Source organism: Oryctolagus cuniculus, chromosome 3 (assembly GCF_051225735.1).
Source record: "Oryctolagus cuniculus isolate XC-2025 breed Fujian yellow rabbit chromosome 3, ASM5122573v1, whole genome shotgun sequence".
Lineage (NCBI taxonomy): Eukaryota > Metazoa > Chordata > Mammalia > Lagomorpha > Leporidae > Oryctolagus > Oryctolagus cuniculus.
Genome location: NC_142869.1, coordinates 140,022,009 through 140,046,799, shown reverse-complemented (window position 1 = coordinate 140,046,799; position 24,791 = coordinate 140,022,009). Strand labels below are relative to the sequence as shown.

Sequence of the window (24,791 nt, the reverse complement as noted above, 5' to 3'; positions counted from 1 at the left end):
TCAGTGACGCACCGGGTGAACACAAGTGGCAGAAACCGGGGCCAAAATGTGAAGGGTCCTGCAAGAAATGCTATGGTTCTATAGCATGGAAGGCTTGGTTCTGTAGACAGTGTAACTCATTTACAGACTGCAAACAGAAAAACAAGACCAAAGTAAGTTTTCAAGATGTATGTTGATGACTGTATGGAAGACAAACAGGGAAGCGTCAGCTGACAGGGAGACCAGATAGGAAGCTGGTGCAGTAGTCTAAAAAATATTGGAGCTATGGATTTAAGGCAATGATATAAGGGGTAGAAAGAAAGGAATATGTTCAAAGGACATCTGTATTGGAAGGAAAAATAGCCTGGCCTTGATGATTATCTAAATGGAGGGAACAAAGAGTTCAGAGATAACTTCTCCAATGGGCTAAACTAAAAACAAACTATATATGACACATTTTTTTTAACACCCACAGATGTGTATGTCACATAATAGATGTAAAGTAAAAGATGAATCACTACATATTAAGGGTCATTATTTGCAAGGATTTAAGGGGTGATTTGGTTTGGGGTATGCTGGTGTGTGATGTACATGGGGCATTCAGTTCAGTTGACAATCTGGGAGAAGAACTAGAGGAAACAAGCAGAATTTGAAAGCCATCAGCATACACACAGCATTTGAAGTCAGAGGAGTAGATGAGACAGTTCTGAATAAACCCAGTTTCCCATCTTACTCTGAAATACAGTTGTACAATTAATGCTTTGCTACTCTAAGAATTCAAGTCCTGGGGCTGGTGCTGTGGCGTAGTGGGTAAAGCTGCTGCCTGCAATGGCAGCATCCCATTTGGGCACCAGCTGGAGACCTGGCTGCTCCACTTCCAATCCAGCTCCCTGCTAATGCACCTGGGAAAGTAGCAGGGGATGGGCCCCTGTTACTCACGTGGGAGACAGGGAGCAGGCTCCTGGCTCCTGAATTCAGCCTGAATCAGAGCCAGCTGTTGTGGTCATTCAGGGGAGTGAACCAGCAAATGGCAAATCTTTCTCTCTCTCCTCCTCTCTCTGTGTAACTCTGCCTTTCAAATAAATAGATAAATCTAAAAAAAATTAATAATACAACTCCTTACCACCACTGAGGGCACCTGAAGGTTTGGGACAATCTACTTGCAAGGTGACTTGGGCTGCAGCACCCTCATTTCTCACCTAGGGGAAAGGACAGGGCTTTTCTGCAGCGTGTGTCTATGAATGGGCCGGTATGGGCAGTCTCCTCCACAGAACCCCAGGAGGTGGTATGCTGACAAGGAATTGAGACAGTTTCTCACTGGAAACTCTCTAAAGCATCCAACATTCTTTTAATCTTTTTAGAGAAGTAATTTAAAATACAGCACACATTTCTATAATGGAGATTTTTCCAAATGTCCTTATTCTTATTAAGAGTCTTTTCTTCATTAGAAACATCTAGTCGTAAAGCTAACACTGCCTATACTCAGTCGCTGCAGCGTACAAGCACAGACTGCCGATACCCATGTAGTCACTACAGTGACTGCAGAGTCTCTGAAACATGCACTTCCAAGTATTTCCATACGCGCTTCCTCTGGTGCTTTCACCAAAAGATGCACCGAGTCAAATAAAACTTACTGGTGAATATATTTTCCCTCAAAATGTGAATACAGGATATACATTTGGTCTTTTTACTGAAGTAATGCTAGGCTTTGAGAAAGCAGATATAAAATATTGCCTACACATATAAGGCAATATTTTTTGTATTTTATACAAAAGAGAGTATAATCTATGCAATGTTTTTATCCCTAAGGCAGTTATTTTACATGTCCCCCTTATGCAATGATTCCACGTTTCTAGAATTCAGTAAAAATGCATACTGCTGGACTGATATATTCATAAAGGCAAACTGGTTATACAGAAGACATTTAATACCAGATTTGGAGAAGAGAAAAGAAGAGCAGGGGAAAACAATGTTCTTCTATGAATAAGAGCAAGAAGAACAGCCTTTTGCACCTGGGCAGAAGAATAAACTATACTGTGCTTTTTATTATTCTCAGTAATCATGAACATTAGTATTCCTTATGACAGCAGGGCACCTAGTGAAAAATCAGACAGATGTTATTTTTTCCTAACACGAAGTATCCCAAAAACCTTTAAAAATCTCCTGAAATAGGCACCTAGTACACGATGGTCTGATGGCAGAACAGTAAGACATCCACACCAGGGGTAGACAGAGATTTGAGAATCTCATTTACTGCACCAGTGGAGACTGAGCATCATGGCAGTCGCGCTCTTAGCTGCTAGAGAAGAGCCAGCCTCTTTCGAAAAGCATCCCTGCTGACCTATTCATCAGCGAAGTAGGCATTAAGTAAGGCTCCCTTGCCATCTCTGGAATGGAAAGCTCGCAAGCTCAGCCACAGTTAAGAAGAAAACATAGTAAGGCTATTAGAAAATGCCAGCATTCAAGAAATTTTCTGTGATCTACATAATTTACCTTAATAGTATCAAGTATTTCAGTTGGAGAGTACAAAGACACTGGAATGCTGGCACAGAACTAATGAAGCAGAGAAATTGCAAAGGAACAGCTCTTCACATTTTTAATATTCTAGTAACCATGGAAGGTTTTTAAGAACCACTGTCCCTTTTAGTCACCAAGCTTAATATTTATAAAGATAATGCTAAGACTCAAGTCATTTTATATGAGTATCTTACAGCTAGACTTTAGGATATTATGGTTTATACTTATAAGGTTCAAATATACACCTAATCAATATATTCCTATGGATCTGACATTATTTTTATCTACCATGGTTTTGAATGCTCTGTGACTATCATTTAAGCAAAATCATTTTTAAGATAAAGAGGCTTTATAATCATAAGCCCTTATCAATAGATAAAAATCTATAAAAGTTTTGAAATACTGTATATAAAGGCCAAATGACATAATGACTGTAATTTTTCATTATACAGTATTCGAGATATAGCCACATGCCTTTTGAAGAAAAGCCAAGAGTTCAGAGTAGGGTAAGCAGAACACACTCCTTATTTGTTCATAACTTAATAAGTTTCAAGTCTTAATTAGGATTTTTTGATATTACAGAGGTATCAAACAAGCATGGCTCCAAACACAAAGTTCAAGGTGCGTCAGAAGGAAGCACTCGCCATCACTTGGGAGAAGACACTGGCCTATCAAGGGGCCAATTATCAGGGCCTACTGAAAACCCTCTTCTTATATATTCACTCTAAGTATTTACACATGTGTGTCTGTATACACACACTCTCAGTAAATACACAGACACCCTTAACTCTCACACATGCTAGCATTCATGTACAAGTTTAAGTGAAAGGCTATGGAAGCCAAAGTCAGATTTTCTTCACTTTTGTATTTATTTTACCTAAACAGTGCCTGGAACATACATGGTAGTAGGCAGTGAATACATTATATAACTATTCAATGAAATTTTAAGCAGGGAAAGAAAAATTAAATTCTGCCTTGGAAAAACAGATCAATATTGACTTTTAAATTTGAAGCTTGAATTAATTAGAATATTTTTATTTTAAAGTGTTATAGTATTAAATAAATATCAATAAAATCCCTTTTTTACTTAAAAACTAGAAGACACAAATTTACTACATACCTACTTACAACTGAAGAAAACTGCCAATAATTTTGGCGGAATAAAATGTTAGCTAGCCTAATGAGTATAGTAAAACACGTTTCTAATGCTCTAGAGAATCAGACATGAAGTTTCTGCTTTAAAAAACTCACAGATAAAATAACCAAATCACCATCTTGCTTTCTGATGATAAATTCATTTGGCAAAAATATAGTTTATATCCCATATACCTCATAATCAACAACTAAATAAGCAGAAAGCTTAAGGTGATCTAAATTCTATTCCAATTAACATAACTTCTGTGACAAACGATTAAGTAGAATCAAGACTAAAAAACTAAACTAATGTAACAAACAGGTCCAAACACATTCTATCATATAGTATCTATCATACTATGAGTTCAAAAGCAGAGAAAGGAGAACTAGAAATGTACTTTTTTGGAAAAACTATTATTTGTAAATATGCTACAAAATGCATTTTTTTTTTTATTTCACAGGTAGAGTTACAGACAGTGAGAGAGAGAGAGAGAGAGAGAAAGGTCTTCTTTCTGTTGGTTCAATCCCCAAATGGCTGCTACAGCCGGCACTGTGCCAATCTGAAGCCAGGAGCCAGGTGCTTCCTCCTGGTCCTCCCACGCAGGTGCAGGGGCCCAAGCACTTGGGCCATCCTCCACTGCCCTCCTGGGCCATAGCAGAGAGCTGGACTGGAAGAGGAGCAACTGGGACTAGAACCTGGCGCTCATATGGGATGCCGGAGCCGCAGGCAGAGGATTAACCAAGTGAGCCACAGCGCCGGCCCCCACAAAATGCTTTAACTCATGTTCTTATATAAAAATTTACAAAGATATTCAGATTTATTTTTCTCATTAAATTATGTACAACTAAACATGAAATCAATCAGAAATTAGTTATTACTAATTATAGTTATAAAATTTCAACTTGCTAATATGGTAAACAGAATTTTTTTTTTTAAAGAACTACACTTCTGGGGCTGGCGCTGTGGTGTAGCAGGTAAAGCTGCTGAATGCAGTGCCAGCGTCCCATGTGGGTGCTAGTTCGAGTCCCAACTGCTCTGCATCTGATATAGCTCTCTGCTATTGCTTGAGAAAGCAGCAGAAGATGGCCCAAGTCCTTGGGCCCCTGCATCCATGTGGGAGACCCAAAGACGCTCCTGGCTTCTTCAGATTTGTCCAGCTCCACTCATCGTGGCCATTTGGGGAGTGAGCCAGAGGATGGAAGACCTCTCTCTCTCCCTCTCTCTCTCTCTGCCTCTCCCTCTCTGAAACTCTTTCAAATAAACAAATAAATCTGGGGAAAAAAAAGAACTACACTCCTTTTCTTACCTGTCAACTATTTTTTTTTTAAGATTTAGTTTATTTATTTGAAAGACAGAGTTACAGATAGAGGTAGAGACAGAGAGAGAGGTCTTCCAACCGCTAGTTCACTCCCCAGATGGCCGCAACGGCCAGAGCTGCGACGATCCGAAGCCAAGAGCCAGGAGCCTCCTCCAGGTCTCCCACCCGGGTACAGGGACCCAAGGACTTGGGCCATCTTCTACTGCTTTCCCAGGCTATAGCAGAGAGCTGGATTGGAAGTAGGGCAGCTAGGTCTTGAACCGACGCCCATATGGGATGCTGGCACTTCAGGCCGGGGCGTTAACCTGGTGCGCCACAGCGTCGGCCCCTCAACTAATTCTTGACATTAATTCAGAATACAAAGCTTTTACAATATTGCAATAAAATAACTATGCTACTTTAAATCTGTTAAGTGGCAGTGTTATAGTGAAGTACCTTCAAAAATTATTTTCAAAATGCTAATTCATCATAAGATCAATGATAATATGTGATATAAATATATATGTATGTAATTGAATGCTGCTTTTTAAAATATAACTTTCCTCTTAAAAAGTCACTTTAGGAACCTATTCCAGTGATAAAGCAATGTGGCTTTATATTCTAATATACGTGATATGTTAGGCAGTATTCAAAAAAACTGTCTTCCCATTCTTACAGCCTACATCTATGTGCAAGACTATGGAGGGGGTAGGCCAGCATGAGTAAAAGGAAATATGGAACTACAAAAAGAACTAAGCAGACATTCAAAAATTTCCTAATAGATGAGTATTTTTTCTTCATGAAAAGATAGAATAAAACAGGTACAACACGGCTTTTGAATACCATTGGAAAGAAGGTAATTCAAAAATCTTTTTGTTATAAAGAAAAATGGTCTTCAAAAGCATACCTCATTAAATTAAACATCTGAATGTTAAGGCCCATAAACTTTACCCACTTATTACATGTAAAAGATACAGTTTACTCATTCTATCCATGAGGAGGAGAAAGCAAAGCAGAAAAAGAAACCCCAGAATTCAAGCTAGAAGGGGGTTTCCAAAACACATGAAAAATAAGTATTATGAAAAATTTATGCATGGATTTCAAAATTATTTTGCATTAAAATGAATTTATCTTTTAATTCTGTTTTCCATGAACTTTTTGTAGTATCCTTGTATACAAAAGGGCTACATATTTTATTTGAACGAAAATTTGTAAAATGCAACTGCACAGTTGTATTTAAGGTACAGACTGGTTAACATTGAAACGATTTATATCTCTAAGAAAAGAGTTGGTGTTATGTTAAGTCAGTTAAATCACTGCCTTTGATGCCGAATCCCATACTGGAATGCCGGTTCGGGTCCTGGCTGCTTCACTTCTGATTTAGCTTCCTGCCAACGTACCTGAGAAGGAAGCAGAAAATGGCCCAAGAAATTGTGCCCTGGCCTCCCATGTGGGACACCCAGATGGAGTCCCTGGCTCTTGGCTTCAGCCTGGCCCAGCCCTGATCATCTTGGACATTTGGGAAAGAGAACCAGTGGGTGGATGATCTATCTCTTCCACCCTTCCTCCTCCTTTCTCTTTGTTACTCTGCCTTTCCAAATAAATTAAAAAAAGAAAAAAATTTAAAACTATATTTCAGTTTAATACTTCTGAACACTAACAACTTAAAATATTAAATGTACAGATACTATTCTTTTATGAGATGAATTAAGAGAATTATAAATTTGTTCATTATTCTCTATTAGAATTTCAATAAACTTTAAAGATTCCTTCCTTAAGCTTATCTTTGTAACTTCATTGTAGAACATATTTTAAAAGATTTAAATCGGGGCCAGCGCTGTGGCGTAGCAGGTAAAGCCTCCGCCTGCAGTGCTGGCATCTCATATGGGCGCCAGTTCGAGTCCCAGCTGCTCCACTTCCAATCCAGCTCTCTGCTATGGCCTGGGAACGCAGTGGAAGATGGTCCAAGTCCCTGGGCCCCTACACCTGCATGGGAGATCTGGAAGAAGCTCCTGGCTCCTGGCTTCGGATCAGCGCAGCTCTGTCCATTGCAGCCAACTGGGGAGTGAACCAGTGGATGAAGACCTCTCTTTCTCTCTGCCTCTCCTTCTTTCTGTGTAACTCTGACTTTCAAAAAAATAAATCTTAAAAAAATTTTTAAATGAAATGTAATGGAAATAAACTTCAGCGTCAAGAAAATTTTGAATGTATGATCACACATGACCAATCTACTATAGATGAAAAAATTCTAAATAATTATGTAAATAGTAAAGAAAGATATACAAATAACTCATTGCTATCAAATCATTCTGGGCAGGTTTTAGTTGCAGTGGTTAAGAGGCCACCTGGGATGTCTGTATCCCAAGTCAAAGAGCCTGGGTTTGAGTGAGTCCCTGCTCCATTTCTGGATTCCAGCTTTCTGCTAATGCAGCCTCAAAGGCAGCAAGTGACAACTCAAATCGGTAGGTCATTGCCAACCACCTGTGAAACCCAGTGTAGTTCCAGGCTTTTGGCTCTGGCCTGGTGTGGCCTGGTGTAGCCTGGCTATTGTGTGGCATTTGGAGAGAGGAGAGCTCTCTCTCCCCCCATCCCCTGCCTCAATATAAATAAATAGAAAAACAACACATTTTTATCTCACTTGGATACTTTATAACCAATAAAGAGCAATTTACTTCCAGGTAGAAAATACTCATACAATTCTTTACTAATTTTATTCATTTTCATGAAAGTGTACATACATGTATATAGTTAAATAGCTTCATAGAACTTTACTCTTATTCAAATTAATCAATGTGTTAAATTAAAAAACAAGTTTCTCTATATGTCAAGGACGCTATTATAAGTAAAAGCTGTTTTCCTAGTTCACCTTAAAGCTAGACTGCAGCAACACCGCCACCTAGTGTTCACATCAAATGCATACTTCCAATAGAGATGCATGTTTCTGTTTTACACTGAAAAACTAAATGAGCACAGGTTAAATACAAATTGCCATTCCTATGGGCAAAACTATAGTTTTTCAATAGATGAAAAGATCTTTTGGATGTGATTCCTGTCACATTCTGTTTATGAACGTAGTATGTATATTATATTTTTTGGATACTTTATAACGCAAGAAAAAGTAAAGGTCAAATCCGTAGGACTCACTGCATCCACATTTATATACTCCCTTGTATATGCTGTATCTTAAATATAGTTACTAAGATCAAGTTCCTAAATTGTTATAAAATGAACATAAGTGAATTCATCTATAATTTTTAAACATACAAAATTTATCATTTGACAGTTATCAAGGAGAAATAAAGAATGAAAAATATCAACAACTGCAATTATCAAGACTGAAAAGAATTTAACTTTATTAACAAATAAAGATACACTTTGGCCCAAGTTGTTATGTAATCACATTACTGGCACTACTGAAATGGGCTGCTGAAATTGTTCAGCAGTCAAAGAATTGAACCCCCCACCTTGGTTTTAATTGCTATATTTTTTCCAAGAGGGTAAGGAGCAACCGGAACAGAATCCGGAGCCTTGACCGGGACTAGAACCAGGGGTGCTGGCGCCGCAGGCGGAGGATTAGCCTATTGAGCCGTGGCGCCGGCCCGAAAGTTTATTTCTAAGAAAAGTATGATGTAAGGGGTGGACGCTGTAGCTCACTTGGTTAATTCTCTGCCTGCGGCACCGGCACCCCAGATGGGCGCCGGGTTCTAGTCCTGGTTGCTCCTCTTCCAGGCCATCTCTCTGCTGTGGCCCAGGAGGGCAGTGGAGGATGGCCCAAGTGCTTGGGTCCCTGCACCCACATGGGAGACTGAGAGGAAGCACCTGGCTCCTGGCTTTGGATTGGCGCAGTGCCGGCTGTAGCGGCCATTTGGGCAGTGAACCAATGGAAGGAAGACCTTTCTCTGTCTCTCTCTCTAACTCTGTCAAATAAATAAATTAAAAAAATGTGTAGAAAAGTAGGATGTAAGGTGCTGACAGCAAGGTATGACATGTGGTGGCAATAATATTATTAGCACTACTAACATCAGTACTACTGCTACTGTTTCAACATAGCCCATCCACTTCCAACCAAGTCTGTGACAGTTCACAAATGTGCTTTGCTTTCTATTAGATGAATATCTTTGTCCAGCTTATACCTCCCCTCACCCTTCTGAATGCTTAATCTAATCACATTCTTCCGCTAGAAGTGTGGTATAAAGTGATTTTTATCTACTACTCTTCCTTTTGAATGATCGATTTTCCTAGATTTTGTACAAACCATGTATCGTTTGTTAACCAGAAATATTTAAAGAAAAAACACCCCATTCTCTAAACCAGGCTCTCTTGTTCATGTTCCCTGGGAAGTCCCTCTTTCATCCTGCCCAGGCAGAAGTGATCTTTCTGCTCTAACCCTCTGGTGCCATTATCTAGCACTCATTTACAGCCTTAAAACACTATTTTTATGCACACTTTATTCCCCAGGGTATATTATAAGCTTGAAAGATACAACACATACTATCATTCTTTGTGTTCCCAACAAAGCATCTGAGAAGTACAAAATTATCTAAATTCAATGTTGAGAACATTCAGAATATATTTGTCACTAAATGCCTTCTAAATACAGAATTAAAAATTACCACCATAGTACAAAGTCTAATGTCCATTCTGGGACCACATTTATTCACAGAGAATCAACTGATATGTAAATCTTAATTATTTACACAAGGTTCATGTAAAAATGTACACATAAAACAAAATGCTCATCACAACATCTGACGTAACTTCGTTTTCAGTAAATATGAGACACACTTTGCTTTTTCTTCTATCTTCTTAACATTTCTAAATATTGTTTTTCTGGGACACTGAAGAAATCTACCATGATTAGATCATCAATAAACATGTTTCTTTTTCTTTCTTTTTATTTTTATTTTACAGGCAGAGTTATAGACTGTGAGAAACAGACAGAGAAAGGTCTTCCTTCCGTTGGTTCACTCCCCAAATGGCCGCTACGGCCAGCACTGCGCCGATCTGAAGCCAGGAGCCAGGTGCTTCCTCCAGGTCTCCCATGTGGGTGCAGGGACCCAAGCACTTGGGCCATCCTCCCCACAGCAGAGAGCTGGACTGGAAAAGGAGCAACCAGGACTAGAACCCAGGGTGCTGGCGCTGCAGGCGGAGGATTAGCCAAGTGTGCCACAGCGCCAGCCCACATGTTTCTCTTAATAAATACATTGTTCTTTTTTTTTAAATTTTTTTTTATTTTTTTTTGACAGGCAGAGTGGACAGTGAGAGAGAGAGACAGAGAGAAAGGTCTTCCTTTTGCCGTTGGTTCACCCTCCAATGGCCGCCGCTGCCAGCGTGCTGCGGCCGGCGCAGCACACTGATCTGAAAGCAGGAGCCAGGTGCTTATCCTGGTCTCCCATGGGGTGCAGGGCCCAAGCACTTGGGCCATCCTCCACTGCACTCCCGGGCCATAGCAGAGAGCTGGCCTGGAAGAGGGGCAACCGGGACAGAATCCGGTGCCCTGACCAGGACTAGAACCCGGTGTGCCGGCACCGCAAGGCGGAGGATTAGCCTAGTGAGCCGTGGCGCTGGCCAATAAATACATTATTCTTAAAATGTAACAACAACAACAACAACAAAACCCTTATTTAAAAAAAAAAAAAAAAAAGTCCTATTTTCTGTTTTTATGATTCTACTGCCACCTAGTGAAACTTTGGGAACTTACTCTGAAAAATACATACTTCAAAAAATCAGCATGTCAACCTGCAAATACATACATGAGCATAAAGAACAACATAGGTTACTTTCTTCCAAACAAATTTTTAAAATGTTATTAGTTATACTTCCACATTACAATCCATCAATTTATTCATCAAGTTACTTGTTTATTTATTCAATAAGGTAACTATAATCATTTAATTTTAAAAATTTTGGAAATACAAAATTGTTTTTGCCATGAGGTTATACTTGTAAATGTATGCAAATTCAGTGATATCCAAAGATTCTAGATTTGGAATTTTCAATTACAACTGTTCCTCAATATACAGCGGACGGTTTCTAGATCCCCACAGACACCAAAATCTGCAGATGCTCAAATCCCTTACATAAAATGCTGTAGTATTTGTATATAAGCCACATATATTCTCCTAAATGCCTTACATCATCTGTAAATGACTTATAATACCTGTGTAAACACTATATAATTTTTATACTATATAGTTTAGTGAATGACAAGAAAAAAAATTCTGTACATGTTAGTACAAATGTGATTTTTTTTCCCAAATATTTTTATCAGTGGTTGAATGAAATCACAAATGCAAAACTCATAGACATGTAGGGTCAAAAACACTGTTCATTACATAGTCAAAATGGCAACATATACTCACTAAACGTCTAAGCACCTGGAACTCTACCAATTATATTATCCGAAGAATGCTACCAAGATGACAGACAATAACTCATGTTTAATCTTACCTGGGAAAAGATATTTGCTGTTGGAGCAACTCTGCTGTCCACGATACTATATAATATGGCCAGTAATCTGTCTAATGGAAATGGTTTTGGTCCAAGCAGATGATTGCTTGTCTGAAGAAGAAAAGAACACGAATTTTCTTCTTACATTGTAGCACTGACCTTCCGAAGTTGAAGCTGCCAATGACAATATATTTATACTTGGTCCTCTAAACATGCTAACAAGTGTAACGTAAAGTCTCTCAGTTAACCTGACCTGGTATGATCAACATTTACGCGTTTTATCATATTCCTCAAGATTTTTCTGATGTAGTATTACCAAATATTAATTAAAGAGGCCTGAACAACACCCCTATTTTGCTCTTGTAACCAAAAGTGAAGTTACTTAGCCAATTCATCTGTCAACCAAACCAGGCTCCCAACTCCCACAACAGAACTAGCTACTTATTTCTCATCATTCCTCTTTCTACAACTGCTTGGAAAATATATTTCTTCAATACTAATAGTTCCAAAAAGATTCAACTATAGTGAATACTAGCTTAGCTTAGAACATTAAGATGATACTTTATAATTTGAAGATAAGCTATCGGCCTGAAATAATGTAAGATTCATATAAAATGTTAAAGATTATAAAACACAACTTATAAAGACTGTATATAAACTCACATGTTACAATTACTTGTCACCCAAAGACTGCAGTGCCCAAGTTCTATTTTATTAGCAGATAATTCTAGAAGCAAGGTAAAAATTTAAGTACTCTACATCCACAAAGGCAAGTAAAATGGGAAATTATATATTCACATACATGCAAATAATTATTTACAAGAAGGGCTATGAAGAAACAGACCTACACAGAATTATCAAATGGAATATTTATCTCAGCTACTGATAACAAAAAAGAGCTTAGAAATCATTTCCCATATCATAAGTTTTATATGCTTTTCTCAATAAGTACTTCAAATAGAAAAGCACAAAAGTTAATATAATACCTGTCTACTTAGCACCCAATTTTATCAAATACTAATAACATGCAGTATATGCAAAGAAATAAAAATCTAGATCACATTACAGATGAGCTGTAGCCCCCGCGAGCCCTCTCTCATACCAATCTCCCTTTCTTTCTGTAGAAGAAACCACCACCTGGAGTTCGATATTCTTACCACTGCTGGAGCAGTATTTATACTATCCTGCCACATATGTATTCACAAATAATAAAAAGCAGTTTGCATGACTAACATCATATATATTGATCACATCATTTTGAACATGGCTGTTTTTTCCCCTCAACATGATGTTTTTGAGATTTATCCATATAGATACACAAAGCTCTAGTCTTTTTTAATTATTTTTTAAAGATTTATTTCATTTATTTGAAAGAAGAGAGACAGAAAGAGATCTTCCATCCACTGGTTCACTGGTTCACTACTCAAATGGCCGCAACTGCCACAGGTCTCCATGCAGGTCTCCCATGTGGCTGGCAGGGATCCAAGCATCTGGGCCACCTTCTGCTGCTGTCCCAGGCACATTAGCAGGAAGCCAGATGGAAAGCAGAGCAGGGGCACTGAACCTGTGCTCTGATAGGGCACACAGGCATTGTAGGCAGCAGCTTAATTTGCTGCACCACAAAGCCAGCCCCTCTAGGCTATTAGTAAATTACTCTAACAAGTTCCATTTTATGACTCTATCAACATCTACTTTTAATGACTCATCACCATTTCAAATATTATTGCAACTGGCAATCTTTCACATTTTTCCTTGTGTACAAGTATCAGTTCCTCTAAGTGAAACTGCTGGGTTAAAGTACTGGGCAAAGACAACGCTATGTGTTAGCCAACATTACTTCTTCTTGGGGACATAGAAAGACTAGTTTTTTTTTTTTTTTTTTAAGATTTATTTTATTTATTTGAAAGACAGAGTTACAGAGAGAGGTACAGACAGAGAGAATGGTCTTCCATCTGCTGGTTCACTCTCCAGATGGCTGCAACCGCCAGAGCTGCGCTGATCCAAAGACAGGAGCCAGGAGCTTTTTCCGTATCTCCCACGTGGGTGCAGGGGCCCATACTGCTTTCCTAGGCCATCGCAGAGAGCCGGATCAGAAGAGGAGCAGCCAGGACTAGAAATGGTACCCATATGGGATGACGGCACTTCAGGCCAGGCCAGGGTTTTAACCTGCTGCGCCACAGCGCGGACCCCAGGAAGACTATTTCTTAATCTCTCCTATAGTCAGATGTAGGTCGTGTAACTGGGTTTCAGACATTATTGAGTAGAAGTGAGTTAACTACTTCCAACCTGGCCTTTCAAATCACTGGATTCTTTTGTCCTCTCTTCCCTTTGGAAGCAACTTTGGAGATTTACTCAATATCACTGTAAATGAAAAGAGAGCCAACCCAACTCATGTTCAACTACACTGTGAACAATATATAAACTTTTGTTGTGTTTAGCTACTGGGGGTAATGGGGTTTCTTTTTTTACTACAGTATAGGCCAGCCTATCTGAACCAGTACAAAGAACATTCAAAGGTTAGGGGCCTGTTAATGGCACAGTAATTAATACCCCACCTGGGAAGCTCATATCACAAATCAGAGTGCCTTGGTTTAAGTCTTGCTTCTGATTCTGATTCCAGCTTCCTGCTAATGCATACCCTGGGAGGTAACAGGTGACAGCTCAAATACTTGGGGCCTTGGACTCATGTGGGAGACTCAGATTCTGAGTTTCAAGCTCCTGGCTTCATATTGGCAGTCGCAGGCATTTGGGGAGTGACCCAATGGATGGAAGATATCGCTCTCTCATTCTCCCTCTAACAAATAAAAAAGAAATCAAAATTAAGAAAAAAAGGATATTCTTAGGCTAAATTTATTAGGTACTATAAACCTATAGTATAAGCAGGCTTTTATTCTTCTACACTATTTATTACCAACATTTGGAGTCATCACTTTAGTTTTGTCAAACCATGAGTGTGAAATATTCACTTCTGTTACAATTTGCATTTTGAAGCTTTAGTGAATGACACTGATAACTGTGTCAAGTTTATTAGGCATTCATATTCCTTTCTGAATCATTTTTTTCGATTGAAATTTTAGGCTTTTTCTTATTGGTTTGTATGAGTCTCTAAAAACTCTTAGACACGAATCATTTATCTGTTGTATGAATTTAAAGATAGTGGAGTCAAAAAGGACTGGAATCAGATCCTGGTTCCATCACATAAAAACTATGTGACCTTGGGTAAGTTACTTAATTTCTCTCTAATCCTCTGTTTTCCTCATCTGGAATATGATGAAAAACCTGAGATAGTAACCATATGCATCAAGTCACTGGGAAAATTAAATGAGATCACACACAGAGCTTACCAGTGTTTGCCTCTTATGTGCTAAACAACTTCACAATTATCATCATGATGCATGTTTGTATGTTTTCTTTTTCCAGATAAATATCTTAGACAGCATGCTAGATTCACCTTTTTATGGATGAATGGATTTGGTAAGGACACTTCCCTGCCAAGTGGTAGCACTGTGTGAAGAGAAGGGGCAGAAATAAGCCTTGCTTCAGAATTAACTAGAAGCTAGAGCTAATAGCGATATGGGGGCAATTCACAGTATGCTTGAAGTCTGAAAACTCGTAGGCTGAGAACTGAATTTCAAGTTAGACCAGTTTATTCGTGTTCATAAGCATGTTTCACAGAAGTAAGATGTAGAAAAGAACATCTTAGGGCTCAACAATTCCAAAGATTAAGCTCAGCCAACAATTAATAGTTGCAAAATGTTCAGGACACAGGCATCATGAGCATGGGTCAGTAACAACAGACACTAGAGAACAGGGTCAAGAAGGACTTCTGATACTGGGCCATACAATACACAGTATAACATAGTTATGTTTTATATTAAAGAAAGATATGACTAGGAAAAAAAAAACATGTACCCAAACAGACTTGAAATAAATTAGAACTTCTAAAAATTACAAATAAGATTCTGAAATTACGGGGCTGGTGCTGTAGCACAACAGAATAAACCGTTGCCTGCAGCTCCAGCATCCCCTAGGGGCACCAGTTCTAGTCCTGGCTGCTCCTCTTCCAATCCAGCTCTCTGCTATGGCCTGGGAAAGCAGCAGAAGATGGCCCAAGTCCTTGGACCCCTACACCCACATGGGAGACCTGGATGAAGTCCTTAGCTCAGCCCTGGTAGATGGCCATTTCCCTCACTCTCAGATAAATAAATCGTAAAAAAAAAAAAAAAAAAGATTCTGAACCTATGAAGTTGATATAAACAGTAGCACAGAGAAAGCTGAAGAGCCAATCAGAAGGCAGAACTGAAATTAGCCAGAATACAGTGCACAGAGAAGCAAAGGGAAAGAATGTGGAAGACTCAAGAGAAAGGGAGATGGAGAGAAGATAGAACATGTTCTCAGTGTCTTAGCAAGAGGTAGAAAGAATGCTAAGTTGATGACCAAGAACAGATCAGAACTGAATAAAAGTATTATTATTCAAATTCAGAGAGAAAAACTAATCCTAAATACAAAGAAATCCGATCCAGATACATCACAGTGAAACTGCAAAAATACCAAAGGAAAGGTAGAATTTAAAGGGAGCTAGAGAATATACTGATGCCAAAAAAGAAATTAGACCAGCAGATTTAAAAAACAATACTCATTTGAGTGGCAGGGAGACAAAGAAGAGGGAGGGAGAGAGGAAGGGAGACAAAGACAGATATTCAGAGAGATAGACACCTCACAACTGCTGTTAATTCTTCAATTATCCACAACAGCCAAGGGATAGGCCTGGGGCCAAAGCCAGGAGATAAATTCAGGTCACTCAACTTGGTGGAAGGGACCCAACTACTTAGGACATCACTGCTGTCTTCCAGATTTGGACTAGAAAGAAACTAGAATCAGGAGCTGAAACGAATATTGAACCCAGGTACTCAGAGGTAGGATACAACTATCTTAACCATGAGGCTAAACATCAACACCCAGCAATAGATTTTTTTTTTCAGAATTAACAGTGGAAGCTAGAAAACATTAAATAATACCTTCAAAAAGTCTTAAGAAGTAAATCCTGAAAAAAAAAAAAAAAAGAGCTGCTTTTAAGAATAAGAGTAGGGGCCAGCACTGTGGTGCAGCCGGTTAACGTGCTGCCCTGAGGCACCAGCATCCCATATGGGCGCCAGTTCGAGACCATCTTCTCCACTTCCGGTCCAGCTCTCTGCTGTGGCCTGGGAAAGCAGTGGAGGATGGCCCAGGTCCTTGGGTCCCTGCACCAGTGTGGGAGAACTAGAGGAAGCTCCTGGCTCAGCTCTGGCTGTTTTGGCCAATTGAGGAGTGGACCATCAGCTGGAGAATCTCTTTCTTTCTCGCTCTCTCTGCCTCTCCTCTCTGTATAACTCTGACTTTCAAATAAATAAATAAATAAGTCTTAAAAAAAAAAAAAAAAAGAATACGAGTAGGCCGGCGCCGTGGCTTACTAGGCTAATCCTCCACCTGTGGCGCTGGCAGCCTGGGTTCTAGTCCCGGTTGGGGGTGCCGGATTCTGTCCCTGGTTGCTCCTCTTCCAGGCCAGCTCTCTGCTGTGGCCCGGGAAGGCAGTGGAGGATGGCCCAAGTGCTTGAGCCCTGCACCCCATGGGAGACCAGGAGAAGCACCTTGCTCCTGGCTTCGGATCGGTGCAGCGCTGGCTGTAGTGGCCATTTGGGGGGTGAACCAACGGAAGGAAGACCTTTCTCTCGGTCTCTCTCTAACTCTGCCTTTCAAAAAAAAAAAATAAATAACCCATAATCTGGGATCAAAATTCTCTATTTTCTGCCAAGAGAAGCAGCAACGGTTTCAATGTACACAGCAGAACAAGCATGCTGAACAGTCTAAATACTTCTTTCATCAACTTCAACTCTGCCTCATCCCTACCTTAAAAAGCTTTTAGTGCTTCAAATTTCTAAGCTTTTCAAGATTCTTCAGGATGAAACAGGTTGGCTTAGAGCTTTGGTTTTGGTTAGAGCTCAGGATTTGGTTAGAGGTTTTGGTTAGAGCTCAGGATTTGTCAGTCACCCAAATCTCTCTACTAAGCAATTTCAAATTGGGGGTGGGGTGGGGTGGGGCGGTGTCTCTCATCTGCTCAGTCCTTATGAAGTCTACCTTTTTTTCTTCAATGTCATTTCTTGTGGGAAAGGAGAAAAGAGGAAAAAACTTATATTTAATCTGCTGTGTTTAAACAATTCAGGGTGATCCTTTTCATCAAGTCACTGATATGGCTGTCAACCCAGTTCTATCACCAGTACCAGCTCACATGAATGTGCCTTCAATCATTGTATTCAACAAAACAAAATGCTGTTATTGGTACCAAATCAACACAAGTAAGTTCTTAAATGCAAATGACTATTGCAATTATATATTTAAACAATTCCTACAGTACCCTGAATTCACAAATTTCTCCCATTAGAGAAATTAAAATTTAAATACCTTTTCATGTTTCTTTAGAAAGTTGGTTTTCTTGATTTTCCCATGATGCTGCAATTAAATAAAATAACTTTTAGGCTGAAAAGACAGTACTCCACAGACCAGGAAACACAATCTGCTTAATAGATGGCAAGATAATGCTAATTTATATGTCTTAGGCTTTTTAATTTTGTTCTTGTCATCATGAAAATACATATATTAGATTTCAACGTATTTTAGACTTCTGACTTAGATTTGCACTGGACGTAAGATTATTTTTACATGTAAACAAAGGTTATAAGACAACATAATATTTTCCAAAAGAACTGATTATATTAATTTAGTATATTTACTGGCATACAGCAGAACTTCCAAAAGTAAGGGAGTTTTTGTCCATCTGTTAAAGGAGGTTGGCAATTCACATAATATCCCTCCCTGACTGAGAGTATCTAGTTAGGCATTTAGGATTCAAATAATCCAGTACTGGATTCTCATGAATCTAAACAGTAATCAGGGAGGCAACAAAAAAATGAAAATGTATTATAAATTATGTTAAACCCAAACAGGAAAGCAAATTTCCTGTGAACCAGCAAACAGTAGAGAGGACCCACTTAAGACAGCTTATTCAGGGAGGACTGCTCTGGAACAACAACATTTGCACTGAAATCTGTAGCATAAGCAGTAGGAAAGGCATTTTCCAGAAAGATGGAATATATACAAAGACTATAGGAGATTACAATGTTCTGACTGATGGAATACAGACATAAGGCTCAGCCATTCTCTCTCATTGCCTAAAAGAGATAAACACTGGAATGTATTCCTTACCCATGAATCTCAATTGGGTTTCACACCCTATCTGCCTTCATACCCCATCCTGCATTCCTCTACAGGTTCCCAAGGCCCCGCCCATTTCCAGGAATTCCCCTCTGCCTGCCACCCCCTACCCCCAGCCCCACCTCTAGCCCTCCTTAAAAAGGCCCAACCCGGCCGGCTCCTCGGCTCGCTAGGCTAATCCTCCACCTTGTGGCGCCAGCACACCGGGTTCTAGTCCTGGTTGGGGCGCCGGATTCTGTCCTGGTTGCCCCTCTTCCAGGCCAGCTCTCTGCTGTGGCCCGGGAGTACAGTGGAGGATGGCCCAAGTGCTTGGGCCCTGCACCCCATGGGAGACCAGGAGAAGTACCTGGCTCCTGCCATTGGATCAGCGCGGTGCGCCAGCCGCGGCGGCCATTGGAGGGTGAACCAACAGCAAAGGAAGACCTTTCTCTCTGTCTCTCTCTCTCACTGTCCACTCTGCCTGTCAAAAAATAAAAAAATAAAAAAATAAAGGCCCAATCCCTGGGGTCAGGGCCTTCTGACACGTGCTCCATCAATGTGCACTTGGACAGTTGGTCACCCACCTCTACGGATTTATTTTCTCTGAATAAATTCAGTCTGGCTGTAAATTCATATTCTGCCACCTCTCTATTCTGCGCCTTTTCCTAACACTGACAAAGAGAAAAGGCAAATGTAATAATATAGTGAGTGAGTAGTAAGCAAAACAATTCTAAGGTGGTGTTTCTCCAACTTGGGCACATGAATAAGAGACTTCTCAGTGTACTGGTACTGGGTACTAACAATATAATAAGAGCTTTAAAACAATGAAAAAGTTCTCACTCTTAAAAACTCCCATTTATGTAATTTTAAAATCTAGAATTATTACTTAAGGAATACCTAATTTCTTTGCTTTTATAAAGCTATCTATGTTCTTACAAATTTCAGGTTGTGATCCTACTGGAAAGCCTACAGAGAATGAGTCCTAAACATATTTAGCTATTTCTCAGTCTAACATTAGCCCCGTACAAACTTATAGATGTTGAGAAATTTCAAAACATTCCTGAGATCATCAAAAATAATGTGAAAAAAGTATGATGCTATTACCTTAAGGAAGAACCTCTTGTCAGTTCTTGCTGGGTTGTATGAAGCAAGGTACGCAGCAATCAGAATAAACTTGGAGTAATATGGAAGTTCCACATGAGTATATGCAGAGAGACCTACACAACAAAATACGTTCACGAAGAAATTGATTAGGCTACCATTGGGTTTCCAGTGTCCCTTCTCACGTATCTTTTGACTTTCATATAGTTTCTTCTGGACAAAAGGACCTACTGCCTGAGCTTCATGTGCCATGATGATGACTGTGGTGGTGGTGATGAACTTTACTACAAAAGCCACAGTGTGCTCATTCTGTTATTTGTGCTTGGTTCCTCCCATTCTCAAGTCTAAATCCTATTCATCTTCCTGTCTAGGCTGTGCTCTCCATCAGACATTCCCTGATACTCCCCACCACACAAAAACAGAAAGAAATGATTTCTTCTATGAATTCTTATTGGGTGTATTTCATGTATAATCAACATAACATTGTGCCTTATGTAAACAGTTAATTATACATAAATTCTATTCCCTACTAAGCTATACTATTAGAGAAGAAATTGTTTTTTTGCATTTTTGGTATATGCATGTGATGCTTTGCATGTAGGGAATAATAAATGAGTGGATAAATCAAACAATGGAGTTAATCGAATAACCCTGATTTTTAACGGAGAGAAGGAATCTGCTATTTGCTGAGCATATGTCAGACACTGTCTCCTAAGTGTTTTACTGAAGCACCACTTTGGATGTTTCCCATTCTATAGATAAAGTGAATGAGGTTCAAGGTCACACAGGAAGTAATGCAGATCAATTATTGCAGGTTTTTTTATACTCTAGAATCTCTCTTTCCCTTGCCAACAAACTGGAAATCATCTGTAATACATTGGGAACATTCAGTATGTATGATTCATATATCATGCAGACAAAAGAAAATCATGATGTCACAACTTCATAACATTTTCCTCAACCATCAACCACTGACCTTTTTAAAAAACTACTAACATTTAAGGAATTAGCTTATTTTTTTTTAAAAATAAAAGCAATTAGTTTGGGATAAATGCAAATAGTTTCCAAAGCTTTTAAAAAACAACTGCTGAGATGAATCCCTTAAACTGAGTTAACATAAACTTGCATTTTATTCCTGAACACTCATGAAACACATACATACTGAGATAAAATTATGCCATATAACTGAACTGCTTCAACAAAAATATTTAAAAAAATATCAACTACTAGACTTTCACATGATATAGTCCAATATTTAGGAAATGGACAACTGGTATTTGAATTTTATTTCTTCCTATTAAAATGGAGCTTCACCTGAAGGAAACTCAATCAATATATTATTATTACTTGAAAAGAAAATTCTCTTTCATCTCTTTTTTTACTGATGGAATGATATTAGTATTGATGTAGCATGCTGACAATTAATTAAAGAAGTGGTTCTGGTAACTATCTCAATACTTCCTTTGATACCTTTTAGCTGTCCTGGATCTGTGTCATCGTTCTGTAGTTTCTCCCACTGGGAACTGAAAGGAAATAAAGCAAAATGGATTGAAAATACATGAAATCAATATGCTGTGCTTAGAGCCCAGAAAAACTAAAAATTTTGTTTATGGACAAAAGATAATATATACACTGTATCTGTATGAAATCATTTAGTGCATATTAGGACAAAATATACATATAATGCAATATTCAGGTGTAAGTTTTTTAGTAATCTCTTTGGTCATATTGTAAAGCTATCAAAAAGTAACAACAAATAATATAAACTGCCATTAGTTAAAACTCAGTATTTTAGATAAAATTGGATACAATTTAGATAAAAATTGGATAAAATTTAGATAAAGTTGGATACAATTGTCATATACTTTTTTTTACAATTTTGATTTATTTGTTTTCATTTTATTTGAAAGACAGATAGATGGAGAGAGATCTCTTATCTGCTGGTTCACTGCCCTAATGCCTGTAGCAGCCACAGCGAGGTCAGGCTGAACCTATGAGCCCAAAATTAATCAAGGTCTTCCAAGTGGGTGACAGGGACCCAAGTATCTGACCCTTACTTTCCAGTGGGTGTAGAAACAAGAAGCTGGGTTGAAAGCAGAGGATCCAGAACTTGAACCAGGCACTTCAATATGGGATGCAGGCTTCACACCTGGACAGCAGTTTTTAAATTCTGTTAACAATCCCTTGAAGTATATGTGATTATCTCAGAAAATCGAGGTCCAGGGACCAGCACTGTGGTATAACAGGTTAAACCACTTCTTGTGACGCTGGCATCCTATATTGGGAGTTCTGGTTCAGAGTCCTGGCTATTCCACTTCCAATTCAGCTAATGTGACTGGGGAAGCAGCAGAAGATTGCCCATGTGCTCTGGCCACTGTCACCCACGTGGGAAACCTGGCCGGAGTTCCTGGCTCTAGGCTTCAGGCTGGCTTGCACCTTGCTGTTGTAGCCATTTGGGGAGTAAACCAGCAGATGGAAGATCTCTCTTTTTCTGTCTTTCTCTCTTTCTCCAGTGCTCTGACTTTCAAATAGATAGATTAGATAGATAGATAGATAAATAAATAAATAAATCTTAACCACAAAAAAAAAAAAAAAAAAAAAAAGAGGCCCAAAGGTTAAGTTGCCAGGGACAGACAACAGAGGAGTAATAAGAGCTGCATCCTTGGAGGATGGCTGCAGAGTTCACGCTGTTTTAATTGCTCCACCTTAGCTTTACTTGCAATTAAAATTATCAGAAAGCCAAACCACTATTAGAATGTAAGGTGATTATGATCTAATGAACTAAATTCATGAACACATTATGGGATAATGAAAAAAGACTGCAATAGGAAGTTAGATTTTAGCAGCATGATTCTGAATAAACTGATAATCTTCTCATCAGAAAATGGCAGATATAATGATCTATAAGGACTCCAATCAACACTAAAGCTTTCTCACAAGGTTCTTAAAATGCTAATTTAAAAATAATGCCAGATTGGGATAATAATTCAAATTATATTGCACTTTTTTTTTCTAAATTTGCAGGCTTAGCTTAAAATTCTGGGAATACAGCTATATGGTATATTTTTTGAAAAATTTTTTTATTTGAGAAATAGAGAAAAGAGGAGAAAGGGGAAACAAGAGGGAAAAAGACAGTAAGACACAGAGTTCTCATCTGCTGATTCATGCCCTTGGTGTCCTCAAAGGCCAGGGTCAGCCTGGAATGCAATCCCAGTTTTCCATACTGGTGACAGGAACCCAATAACTTGAGCCATCACCTGCTACCTCCCAGGGCCTGCAACATCAGGAGACAGAGCTGGGAATCAAACCCAGGCACTCCGATGAGGCTTCTTAACCAGCATCTTAACAACTAGGCCAAACACCTGCACCCACATGGGAATTTTAATGGGCGATTAGTAACTCAGGTGGAAAGCAGATCTGTACAACAAGCTGACTTCCAAAACAGATCATTTCCTCCACCTTGTAACTGAAGAGTGCTTCACAAGATTATAAAACATTTGCACACTTATTACTTCTTATAAATGCAAATACATTTTTATGAGTTACATGTAGGGGCCAGTACTGACATCCCATATAGTTGAAGGTTCGTGTCCTGGCTGCTCCTCTTCCAATCCAGCTCCCTGTTGTTCACCTGGGAAAGCAGTGGAAAGTAGCCCAACTGCGGGACCTGGAAGAGGCTCGAGGCTCCTGGCTTCGGTTTGGCCCAGCTTCAGCTGCTGTGGCCATTTGGGGAGTACACCAGCGGATGGAAGACCTCTCTCTGTGTGTCTGTAACTCTGCCTCTCAGATAGATAAATAAAATCTTAAAAAAAAAAAAAAAAAAAACAAAAAACCCTGACATTGTAGATAGTTGAAACTGGTAAGACTTCCTTATACAACAATTGTGCATTTACGTTGTTATTAAAGTTCTTAGAACTCTCAGGAGTGGGCATTTGGCCTAGAGGTTAAGCTGCTGGTTGGGATGCCCACATCCTGTTTCAAAATGCCTGAGCTTAAATCTTGGTTTTGTTCCCAATTCCAGCTTCCTGCTAATGCAGACCCTGCGAGACAGTGCTGATGACTCAATCACTTGGGTCTCTACCACCTATGTGGGAAACCTGGATTGAGTTCCTGGCCCATAACTTCTGTCTGGCCTAAGCTAGACCACTGCAGGCACTTCGGTAGGGAACCAGTGGATAGGAGCATTCTGTCTCTCTCTGCTTCACAAATAAACAAAATTTTTAAAAAAAATAACATAAAAACTCTCAAAGGAAAAATTGCCTATCATTAACAAGGAGGGAAACTGACATTTACTAAATGTCTATTTTGAAGCCAGTTAAACACCCATTTAATCTTCATAAATTTATGAGAAAAAAAATTTTTTTCCTCCCCAAATAAAAAAGCTGAGGATCAGGGGCTAACTAAGCTGACTGAGGTTGCAGGTAGTGGAGGCAGTGTTTCCACTGAGATCTCTGATTAAACATGCCATCACATCTAAATAAACAAATGAATTATCAACTTCCAGAGATGTTTCAGGGAAACAGTTGCATTAAGAAAAGGTAAATGGGTTAGAATTGTAAGATGAACAGGAGACGTGGCTGGATTCTTTCTTATAATTTGTCCAAACTGCTTATAAAAGCTACAAAATCAGGGCCAGCGTTGTGGCACAGCCAGTTAAGCTGCCACCTGTGACGCTGCCATCCCATATGGGCACCACTTAGAGTTTTGGCTGCTACACTTCTGATCCAGCTCCCTGCTAATGTGCCTGGGAAAGCAGTGGTATAATAGCCCAAGTGCCTGGGGCCCCTGCATCCACATGGGAGACTTGGATGAAGTTCCTGGCTCCTGGCTTCAACCTGGCCAAGCCCCAGCCCCAGTAACCACTTGGGGAGTGAGCAAGTGGATAGAAGATCTCTCTCTCTCTCTCTCTCTGTGACTTATCTTTTTGCCTGGAGGTTCAAACATTTCTTTTTCTTTTCTTTTAAAGTCTGAAACGTTCAATAGGACATCTTTTTTGTAGGCTGAATAATACCTCCCGTTCCCCAACATCAATGTCCAAATCCCTAAAATCTGTGAATGCTACCTCACGAGGTAAGAGGAACTTAG

The 24,791-nt window shown here is 39.3% G+C and overlaps 1 protein-coding gene across 3 annotated transcripts in view; it reads right to left on the bottom strand.

Moving 5' to 3' along the window:
• The window catches only part of ORC5 (origin recognition complex subunit 5), an 85,664-nt gene that overhangs the window by 21,911 nt on the left and 38,962 nt on the right, over nucleotides 1–24,791 (bottom strand). The window contains exons 9-13 of one of the 3 annotated variants that reach the window (XR_016230992.1): nucleotides 21,177–21,229; nucleotides 19,710–19,822; nucleotides 17,817–17,864; nucleotides 14,723–14,882; nucleotides 11,379–11,489 (exon numbers count right to left, since the gene is read on the bottom strand). Coding sequence is in view for 2 of the 3 variants with exons in the window: in XM_002712028.6 (XP_002712074.1) it covers nucleotides 11,379–11,489; nucleotides 17,817–17,864; nucleotides 19,710–19,822; nucleotides 21,177–21,229 (325 nt within the window). In the remaining variant the exon portion in view is untranslated. The remainder of the gene's footprint in view (nucleotides 1–11,378; nucleotides 11,490–14,722; nucleotides 14,883–17,816; nucleotides 17,865–19,709; nucleotides 19,823–21,176; nucleotides 21,230–24,791) is intronic. The other 2 variants (XM_002712028.6, XM_051849723.3) reach the window with 2 other exon arrangements.